Below are 12,135 nucleotides of genomic sequence, written 5' to 3' on the forward strand. Positions count from 1 at the left end.
ACATATTTCCAATTTAACAACAATAAGCATGACTTTTGTGCTACTGGCTACTTTTCATGTTCTCATTTTTGGCTCATTCTCTTATTTGTCTGATGTTGCCACTGAGTCAAACAAATATTTGTACCATTAGAGTCACTTCTAGTGTCTTGTGCCAAGAATAAATAATAAATATATGATCCATGGGCAGTGTTAGTTTTTATAGTGGTTTATTTTGTTTTATGCTCAGAATTTAAAAGTGCCTCAGCAATAGGTGTAAATTGGGGATAATTCACAGTGAACAGTGAACAGGAATTGTCATATGTATAGTATAGTATGAATGAGATTGGTAAGGGGAAGATAGATAAAGAGAAAATTCCGGATGTCAGAAAGATCACATCACCTATTTCAAGACACAGAAGAAAGAGAAGAGAGGTAATGAATCTCTTTCCTCAAACCTGGATACACCAAGGAAGTTACATATTCCTTGTTGCCATTTGCTCCTAAATGCTAATGAGCAATTTTTCACTTGCTGCTACTAAAATGGAATTAAATCTTTCTAAGGGTAGCATTTTCTTTCTACTTCTGTTTTTCTTTTCTTCTTCCTTCTGCCTTAGACTCTTTGGTCATCATTACAGGCAGGAAGCAGTTCACTTTGATTGGTGATAAGAAACAGGAGCATCTAGAAGTATTCAAATTTATTTCTGATACATAGCATACTATTTTAATTATGATAAATTATGCATCAGCAAAGACCAGTATATTTTAGGAATTTTGAGTACATTACAATTGCATTTTGTTTTGCCTCATATAACACATTAACTTATTATCTACCTGTTTTTGAATTAAATAAAGAAAGTTTGTTTAATCTTTTAGATGCACACACATAAAATTAAATCATATCTACCTGATTAATAATGAAATAACTCCACAAATAAGTAATTTTATTTTGAGGCTTACTATGGATACGGACCTAATCTAGCTACCTGAATACTCACATCCCTCACTCTACCCTACGAAAAGAATTTGCAACATCATGCCTTCTGCACATCGTAATTAGTCAAATACTATAAAATAATCATTAGTGACATAGAAAGTTGCTGTAAAAATTACTATCACTTTCAGCTGCTAGACGGATCGTAAAAAAATTCTTACCTTGCCTACATATTGTGTGTCTGTACCTGTGTATTCTTCCAACAAGAAGAACTGATTCCACATCCAGCCACGCTTGGTGCGATGCAGCACTTTACCATCATCTTGTGTCAGACCCATGATCCTTTCACTTGGAAAATCTCTGTTGGCATTTTCTTGTAATGGGATAGCATCAATTGTATGAAACACAGAGGTCCAGATGAGTAGTGGTAGGAAATGGTAAGTCCTCATTATCTGCGGCTTCAGCAGGATATCAAATTCAATGTGCTGTTTCCCCTGAGAAGTAGGAGGAGAAAAATGGCTAATTAGGTTGTGTTTCATTTTCCCATAACCTGTATACTGTAAACATTTCCTGAATGTTATTTAAGTGTTATAAATAATATATTATACATTATTTTTCCATGTTACATCAGTGAACTATCACTAAAACTCACATATTATACAGATAATTAGGGAAAACATATATAACACAAATAAATTAAACAGTAAGTTAACAGCTGACCTCATTATCACTGTATTACAGCACATAAATGTGAATTTATTTGTAATTTAAAATATTAAGAATTTTGAAAAAATTAAGTTCTATAATATATCAAAGCTCATAATAATAATAATAAAAGAATATTTATTCCTAATAATAAGAGTATTTATTAATATGTACATATATGTGAACCTATATACTTTAAAGAACACTATTTTCTTCTATAAGCTATTTCTCTTCCTCATCTTCTATTTCCCCCTCCTCCTCCTTATTCTTCTGTTAATATGTTGAGACGTTGCCTTGAGGCAAATTACATGATACCAAATATACTTTCGATTGTATCTGCAGTGCCTAGCACTGTTCCATTTGATCCTTTCCAATCAATAACTTTTTTACCCAACAGTCAGTTGTCAGTCACATTTATCTGAGACAGGAAAACATGCTCTCCTCATGTTCAAAAACATTTTACCTGATAATTAAAAATAAGAACACATATTTATTTTCTAAAATTATAGAACAAAACAGAGCACACAAAATTGGTATTGCAAAATCAAATATGGGTTTTTACCTATGGGATAATTAGATCCAGAATTTTGAAATAAACAATGTTTCTCTGTTGACATAGTAAATTGATTCTCCTCTAAGTAAAAATGATAGTTAACCTGATATTTCAAAATTAATTTTATTTAGCGGTAAATTGGTTTAATTTGCAAGGCATTTGATCTAGAGGCATGACTGCTGATGATAATGATTTGGGAAGCAAAAGAAACCCATCTCAAAGTGGTGTAGGCAAAAATAAAAGAAGTAATTGGATTATAAAATCAAATTAAGTGTAGAAAGGAAAGAATGAAAGCAATAAAGAAGTGGGCATTTCCTGTTCATGAAAACTAGAATTAAAATCTAGGATACTTGAGTAACTTCTCTCTTTCTCCTTCTCTCTCTGTCTCTCTCTTTGGCTTTGACCTAATCCTTCTCAGTCTGTTAAAATATAAGAATATATGAAGTTCAGATTTAACATCTTCCAATCCAGAAAGCACCTGATAGTCTTTTCTATTTTAAGTTTAAAAAAATCTTGGAAATGGACTCAAATTTACCTGACTTGGACCAGATGCCCAGTGCTGGACCATACACATCTATGGATTCAGTTGCTGTTATGAAGGCATAAAGGTCAAATATAAGCCTCTGGCATGGCTTTATCACTTGTTTTCTGTGAGACTTGGATATTTACCCACATCACTAGGTCTCAACAATTGCTATCAAAGGAGAATAATTAGTAACTGACCCACAACGTATTGCTATTAATATTATTTTGAACTTTTATCACAAAGTCATAGATATTTGTAATACAAGGAATTATTTTCACAATAGCACATACCTATGAGAAGACTGAGGTGTGAAGAATTTAAGGAATTTGACAAAACCATCCAGATAGTAAGTATATGAACTCGATTTTAGACCCACAGCTTTAAACAATATTTTTTTGCATAAGATAATACATGTAAAGAAGTTAGTGTGGTGCTTGCACACAAATTCTCAGTGTGTTCATGTTCTCAGCCTCAGCCTCAGCCTCAGCCTCAGCCGTGGATGTTCCCACCATAGTCGTGTGTGTGTGTATATCTGTCTGATTGGCAGGTATCAGTATCAGTGTTTGCTATGGTGAGAATGGTGATTGGCAGATAATAGTATCAGTGTTTGCTATGGTCTAAAGCTATTGGCTTGTCCAGCTATATGTACCCTAATTTCCATACCTACTATTTGTTAAAATGTTCTTACTTAACAAAATACACATTATATGGCCACGAATCTACACATTCCTCCAGAATGAGAGAAATCAGAGTTATGTTAATTTTTTACTCTGAAGTATTGGGTGATGGTAATTATTCTTGGTAGAAGAAATTTTCACATATTGGATAAGTCATTCTGGTGTAAATATAACTTAACTTGAACTTTATGCTCACTAAAAAAGCTTGGCCTTGGCCTATTTAACATGCATTGTACATCTGCTTTAACCATTTAAGGAAAGAATGCATTTAAAAATCAAAATGGGGAAACTGTGGTGCAGGCATCCAAAATGAAACTGAGTGGCCACTGTGGACATGGTTTCAGGCACATTCCTGCATGGACTTGAATTTCCTGAGCTGTATCAGACTCCAGGATACCACCAGCTGCCCTCAAAACAGTATCTGCTAACAGCTGTAGCACCTTGTAACTGTGCAACCATTTCAGACCCCAGCCAGTCCTTGCTTAACAAGCATCCTTTCTTCTTGCCAGCTCCAATCCTAATTCTTGACAAACATCTTATGTAATTTTCTAACATATAAAGGATTTTGCTTTTATAAGCCTCCCCCATTTTGTATTCCAGTGGAACACAGTACAAGTGCTTCTTTAATCTGTGTCTCCCAGGCTATACTCCTCAGTTTGGCTCAAAACTCTTTTTATTCTCATTATAGATTTATTAATTATTCCCATCAACACTATCAGAACTTTATGTGGGTATTAATAAGACTGTAAACTATAGGGAATTGGTAGATTTAACCAAAACAATGTAAAATTCTGAAGCAAATGTCAGGAAACTACAATTTCAAATAATATTTTAGAAAAGATGTAATGGAAAGGTACCATCTAGTGGACATTAGTTCTGAAAAGACCCCACATTTTATTTATAATTGGCGGTGCAATAGAAAATAAGCAGCCAGAGGATTTCAAGAACAGCTGTGAACTCACTTCAATAAAATACAACAAATTCCTTCGTTGACCACACTTGTTACCCTGGTTTCTTTCCACTGGAGGATTTTTTTGGCCATCATCCTTGGTGATCACCCTTGCAAGAGAAAATGGAGAGCATTCCTCATTTCCCGCCATCTGTTCTGCAGTGCCCACTTTGGGTAGAATGTAAGCCTTTAAGCAGAAAAGTCCGGTTATATTAGATGGAGCCAGAGACTTGACAGAGGCCAGGATCCCATAGGCATCTATAAGCTATCGTAAGAAATTTGCTTTCATTTTCAGAGCAATGGAAAGCAGTTGGAAGACTTTATCATGCCATGTTTAGAGAAGATCAATCTGGCTGCAGAGTGGAAGACAGATTATAGGGTAAGAAAGGATTTGGTTAAGAGGGAGATCCATTAAAAGTCTATCACTCTAGTCCAGAAAGAGATGATGTTGGCTTATAGAGAAGTGCTTTGAAGTGGACCCTAATACTCTACTCAGATTTCCTTGGATTCTTTAATATGCCCACACACACACAAACACACATACATGCACTAGTACTTTTCTATGCTTTTGCTTCTAATGGCCTGCACCTGCAACTCTCTTTGGAGGACTTCCCTTGGCTACTGGAGCCACTTTGCCCACAGGCACAGGGAGCCTAAAGTGCCTGCAAGTTTACAGTTATCTACCACAGAATCCCTGAGCCAGTGTCTAACAGGTGCAGAAGTATTAAAACTGACACAATATTTACATCCCAGAGCTCCCTTAAAGAATCGTGCTGAGGCTGGGACTTTGACTGAAATCATATATATTCTCTCGGATTCTTCTTCCTGTCCTACTTTCCCACACTCTTCTCCACTTCCTGACCTGGAAGCAACCTGTTAAAACCAATCACTTGCACCCAAATCCTTGCCTCAGGCTTTGTTTCCGAGAAATCAGACCTAAGACCTGAATAAGACCCACATATTCACATATTCACATATTCAGGAAAGTAAATACTACTTTCTTGGGTACTGGTTATAAAAGATTAAAAAGAAGAAAAAAATAAATAACTCCTAGGTTATTAGTTTGTGAACTGGGTAGATTATTAAGCCATTTTTTGAGTGTCATTTATATCAGGGGAAGAGACCATCTATTAGAAAAATAATCATTTTCTTCTTATTCTTGATCAAAATAAAAAAGTCATTTTATACTGCTACTAATAACATTGCAGCATAATTAATAATAGGATGCAAATTGATTCACTTTTCTACTGCTTTTATATAATTGAATTTATATATTTATGACAACCTTCAAAGTAGATTCTTCTATAATCCCTCATATTATTATAAGGAAACTAAGGAACAGAGAAGGTAAATGACTGTGCAAGTTCATATAAGTAGCAGCAGAATGGTGGAAAATTAAATCCAGGAACTCCCTTACACTTGGGCTCTACTGCTCTAGAAATAGACTATTAACATCTGTGATGCTGGAAACCAACATTTGTTCTAACTTGCCTTCCATGTTATAGCAATGTGCTGTCTTTTTTCAAATACTGTTTCTTTAACTCTCCTTGCAACAATATTACATTGACTGTATTAGTAAGAGGGATAAACTGAGCCTTTGTTTGTTGAAGTAACTTGCTAATACGACAGGGTGTTAGGCACCTGTGGGAAAGATAGAAGGCATCTAGGATTTGAATTCCATCAAACTGATGTCAATGCTCCTGATCTTAATTATACTGGTGTTAAGTAATATTGCTCTATATGTGCCCACCTGGAAGCCTCCTTCATGTACTTTAAGTGCTTGCCCAATTCAAAATCTTCGCCTTACTCACGCTCTGACTTTTAACAGTCTTACCTCGGTCATACATAGCCAACTTCTCATTATTTTCAGTTTCTATATTATATTCTGCTTTCTTGCAAAGTCTTTTACAACAACCTTTTCAAGAACAGCTTACCCAAATTCAGTCTCTACTGATTCCTACCATACATTTATTTCCGTCAAATAATTTACAATAATTTTAATTATATTTTCTATTTAGTGGATTATATGTTTAGTGACTACTTCCTTTAGTTATAATGTAACTTGTCTGGTGGTGAGATATTTTGTAAATCAATGTGCCCTGCATGAAACAGTTATTGACATGCAGTAGGTACTTAATATGTATTTGTAAAATTAATTGTTTAGTTGATTCATGCCTAAAATGAATAATCCCTAATTTGAGACTGGGATCGATCGCAAATGAGATTGACAATATTCTATTGCATAAACAAGCCAATACAGATATACAAAGAATTTAACTGGGAGGAAACGTGCCTTTTAAAAGAGTTCTGGAGGTATTTTTTCCGCTAACAAATGAAATTCAGTCTGCAACGAAGTAAGAGTAATATTCATAAAAGTTTCCGTAACGTGGGATTAAGTATGAACTTCATAAAGTGGTATAGAGTGTTTGATCAGCCCTTTTATTAAATATCTTCTTTATTTTCTTCATAATTCTGGGCATAATTTTTTCACTTTTGAGGAAATTAATGTACTCCTCCTGTGGCCAATTTAACCACTGAACATTCCTCAGTTCTTAGACAAAAGTGCAAATTCTAAAAGGATTATTTTTCATTTGTTTTTAAAGTTAGCAAGCTCTTATCCCATAAGGTTTATTAAAAATTCTTTATATCCTTTATTCATTCAATAGCAACAAGCTGATTACTAAATTTTCTATGCTTAATTACCACTATCAGCCTTAAATGCTCTGCATTTTAATCACAGTTTTTGTTGATAAATAAATACTATCAGATGCTTTATGAAGTACAATATTTTAAGTTTGGTTTAATTTTGATTTTGTAATCAGGGAATTCACTTGAATCTTGTTATCTTTAAAAACTGAAAATTGTTTTATTATCATTCCCTTGTTCTCTTAATTATATTTCAATTGCATTTGAGAAAAATGACTGTTGGCTATTTGTGAGCCAAGAAAAAGTGCATTATTGTAATTAAGTAGTATGTTCAGCATGTAAAATCCACATCCAAAATTAAATTAGATCATTATTTCTTATCCCTATAGTTTAAACTCAGATAAAGTATTTTAGTAGTTCCAATCATGTTTTCAGGCAGCTTCTCAGATGAAATATACATACAAAACAAGTGTATGTGATTGATTTTAGTATTTTATCATTTTAAGATTTGTAATCTACAAAGCATTTCCACATACATTAATATATTTATCTTAAAAGAAAACTCTGAATGGGGGATCAAAACTTACATATGACCCTCTATTATAAAGATGCCTCCTTTGTGGTTGGCCAAGATTATTATATCTGTTCAATTAAGGCACCATCTATAATATAATAAAACAAAGAAAAAAGGGATAAGTTGAGGGTATTATTTTGTGTATATTTTAATTTGAAGATATGCCTTATAAATGAATCATTTTAGTTAGTATCTGAGATGGAAAAACTGATAGGAGAGAACTGTGTTCACAACTTACTTAAGAATGTTGGCTAACAAGGTATTATTGGTGTAGGGAACAAGTAGAATTTTGAAACATTTTTAGTTGAGGTGTTCTTCACACTGGAAACTGGACAAAACGATTTTCAAATTGGTGTGGGAAAATGACATAATATGCAGCATAAAATTGGACTACAATAAAGCTAAGGGGAATGCCCACCATCTTAGCAGCATAAGCACCTGCAATAACACCTTCATCTGAAGGAAAAAAACAATAAACAAAGCACAACAGAGGATCTATGAAAACATATGTAAGAAATCATGTGAAGAGAGGGCTTTCCATAGGAAAGAGTGATTAAGCTAGTATAGAAGTTGGAAGTTCCCATTCTCAGCACTTCTTACAATCTGTGGGAACTTCCCCTTAGATACATGAGAAAAGGAGAAAAAGGCAACAACAAATTTTATATAGAATGAGTCAATATCATTAATACATAAAGAATAATCTTAAAACAGGTAATAATAGTAAAGTTATATATAAGTAGTTAAAAAGAAGTACAAGTGAATTATAGACATGTGTGTATTCACTATCTAAGCGAAATTGATGAAAACATGCCATATGCAAGATGGTTCCAGGCACTGGCAATATAGCAATGAATTAAACAAAGTAACCGTACCTGCAGAGATGGTAAAGGTATTTTGTAGAGGACAACAGACAAACAAAACAGAGGAGAAACAAACAATAAAATAAGTTAAGTGGCAGATGGTGCTAAATGTTATAAATAAAAATAAAGCAAGATAATTTCAAAACTTACTACACATTTACGGTTATCAAGACAGCTTGGTTTTGGTAAAAGAATGAACACACAGATTGACTAGAATAGAGAGTTCAAAATGAGATCCACACAAATGTAGTCAACTGATATTTGATTAAAAGGGCAATGGCAATTCAGTGGAGAAAGGATAGCTTTCTCAACAAATTGTGCTGGAATAGCTGGACATCCACATACAAAAAAAATTTGTTTTAAACTAATCTCCATACAAACCTTATACTTTTCACAAAAATTAACTCTAAATGAAACATAGATGCTAATGTAAAATTACAAAGTTTCTAGAAGAAAATACAAGAGAAAATTTTGATAAACTTAGGTTTGACAATGAGTTTTAGATATAAACATGGCAAGTACATTTTATGAAAGAAAAAATTAAGATAGATTTTACTGAAATTAAAAATGTCTACTCTGTGAAAGTGTTGTTAAGAGAATGAAAAGACAAGGCAACAACAGGGAAAAATGTGTGCAGGACAAATATCTGATGAAGAATTTATATACTAAGTATACAAAGAACATTTAAAACTCAATAATAAGAACATAAAAAACCCGATTAAAAATGTGCCAAACCTGTGAAAAGATGACACCCCACCAAAGAAGATATACCGAGGTAAATGAGCATACCAAGGAAAAAAAAAAGCCTCTTAAAGTCAATTGCCATTAGGAAACTGCAAATTGAAATTGAAACAAGAGGCTACTGCAAAACTAGAACAGCTAAAATCCAAAAACTGACAGTATAAATTGCTGCTGTGGATGTGGAGCAACAGGAACTCTCATTCATTGCTGATGGGAATGCATTATAATACAGCCACGTTGGAAGGCTATCTGGAAGTTTCTTACAAAACTGAACAGTTTTACTATATAAGTCCAGGAATCATGCTCCTAGGTATATAACTCATCGACTGAAAAATAATGCACACACAAAAAATCACATTAATATTTATAGAAACTTTATTCATAATCTCCAAACACTGGAAAAAAGATGCCTGTCAATAGGTTGTACTTTAAACTCTGATAGCAATTGGATTTTTTTTCTTTTCTTTTTTTTTTGTAATGCAGCTGCCCAGTTGTCCACTGAGATGAAGGCTATTTCAGGTAAAGACATTGTCAGCCGCAGGAGCAGATAGAAAATTAGATGCCCGCTCCCCTCCTTTGAGGCTCTCTTGTTTTAGAGATCCTGGTTGACTTTGATAATTGGCCTTTTGGGCCATTTGCTTTACTCTTCTTGCACTTTAAATCCAGCTCCTATGTTTTAAATTCACCAATAAAGAGTGAGCCCCCAGAACCCTAGGCCCCCACTCTCGACCCCAACAAAAGCAGAAACTCAGACCATGAGGTCAGTATCTTTCTCTCTCTCTCTCTCACCCCATCACCTCCTCCCCAGGATCTAGATGTGTGCTCCCAGGTGTGCCATGTACTTTCCAGGAGTTGTGAGTAATAAACCTTTGTTTTTTTTTTTTTTTAACCAGATTTTTCTGACGGTTATTGCTGAGAGTATTTTGCAGTCATAATTAGAAACACAGGGCTGATCCAGCTACAACATTGGTTATAATTAGGCTTAGAGTAGCACAAAATGTAGGTCAAAGGATAAACAAATTGTGGTATGTCTACATAATATTATTAAGAGATAAATATAAATGAGCTATCAAGTCTCAAAAAACATGAGGAAACTAAAAGGCATGATGCTAAGTGAAAAAATTCCAGTCTGAAAAAGCTACATACTGAATGATTCAAACTATGTGACATTCTGAAATAGGCAGAACTATAGAGACCGTAGAAAAGATCAGTGGTTGCAGTGGTTTGGGAAGAAAATAGTAGGGATGAACAGGTGAAAAGGGGAACTTTTGAACAGTGAATTCTGTATGGTATGTCTGAGTGACAATACACATTTGTCAAAACTCATACAACTTTACAGCACAGAGTGAGTCTTAATCTATCCACATTAAAAGAAGAAATCATTTAGGAATTGGGGACTGGAGACATGGGGTCCAAGAAGGAATGCAGACTGCCACAAGAGAACCTGACTTATTAAAAATGTATGAAACAACCTCAGTGAAGGGAAGGGGAGAGAAAGGTGCTGCCCTAAATAACATTGGAAATAAGTGGAGCCTCTTAGACTAAATGGAAAGAAATTGCACATATGCACTGCTTCCTAGTTAATAAAGTTGTTTCTCCCAAGGGTATAGTTTAGCAATTATGCTGTTCTACATGTATACTGAAATTGATTAAGTAAACAGATGGCAGATATTGGGAGTCAGGTTTGTTACTGTTTGGGAGAATTTACAGATTAGCATGAGGAGGAGGACAGCATGATCCATGTGGTAATGGATTAGAGCTGGAGACATCAGTGAAAACTCATGTACTTTAATATAATTACAGATGATTATATATTGAAATATTTATAGATATGTGTATACATACAAGTTAGTATACATGCATACGTATTCTTTGCTCTGTTAGCTGGGATGGCCTGATAGCAAAACCACCTGTTGCCACGGAACTCACTAGCACCCAGATCTTGGTTTCTAATCCCAGTTTCCAATTAAAGGAATCAGGGCTCCTTGGAAAAATGGCTGATTCTAGGACTAGAGTAGGAAATATACAAGAGCCAGGTGCATCTTGTAATGCCAGAAAGTAAAGCAGTGCTTAAGGCACACACGCACGCACACGCACACGCACGCGCACGCGCACGCGCACACACACACCTAAAACACTACACCATCCCTAGTTAGTTTCTTGAACCCCGCCCACACTCTCTATTAAACCCTTCCTCGTCATTGAGTATGTCAACTGTTTCCCAGAAATATCCTGACAGAAACATTGGGGAAAAGTTAAAAGTGAACTAAATGTCTAAGAGTAGGAAAAGGGTAAGTAAATCATGCAACTTAATATGTAATATAAGGTCATATCATCACATCATCAAAAATCTATGTTATAATTATTTCACCAAATATATATGACATGCCTACTCTTTGTCCAGGCATTTGTCTAGGTGAACAGAATAGCTTATTCCTTGAGGAATTTATATTCTAGGAATATAGTCTACATATATAACAAGATGGAGTTTATTTATAACACATCCCAGAATAAGTTACTGACATTGGAAGTCATTGATTGAATAATATTTAATCTACCAGGAAAATGAAAGAAAATCTTAAATTTATATTTCAAATTTTTAATCAGTGGAATAAAATGGTGTAAATGAATTTTTTACCCGTGGTTTCATGTCAGCTTCCAGTGTCAAAAATGAACATCAGACTCTGTCAGATGTAAGTTAATGAGTGTCTCACATGCATCAGCCTACACTAAGTATTTCACACTTCACAAAGAACACATAGTGCTAAAAATTGTCCGTATTTAAAACTGTACTTGATTTGACAGAGCTTCTTTCTTGAGTTAGCTCTAGAAAGCAATAGTTCAGACCAAACTGTTGCCCAGCTCATGTCTCAGGATGGAGCAGGGGAGAATGGGAACAGGTTGGTTGTGGTAGGACGTGCTTAGCAGTACTGAGGAAAGGAAGGGAAATTAAGTAGCTATGGGCAAGCAAATTATAAAACAAATATGCAAGCA

At 34.6% G+C, this 12,135-nt stretch overlaps 1 protein-coding gene across 1 annotated transcript in view; it reads right to left on the reverse strand.

Moving 5' to 3' along the window:
* Positions 1 to 12,135, reverse strand: part of CDH9 (cadherin 9) — a 113,320-nt gene that overhangs the window by 71,927 nt on the left and 29,258 nt on the right. The window contains exon 2 of the mRNA XM_074356624.1: positions 1,132 to 1,404. Coding sequence (XP_074212725.1) covers positions 1,132 to 1,359 — 228 coding nt within the window. The 5' untranslated portion in view covers positions 1,360 to 1,404. The remainder of the gene's footprint in view (positions 1 to 1,131; positions 1,405 to 12,135) is intronic.

Source organism: Camelus bactrianus, chromosome 3 (genome assembly GCF_048773025.1).
Source record: "Camelus bactrianus isolate YW-2024 breed Bactrian camel chromosome 3, ASM4877302v1, whole genome shotgun sequence".
NCBI lineage: Eukaryota > Metazoa > Chordata > Mammalia > Artiodactyla > Camelidae > Camelus > Camelus bactrianus.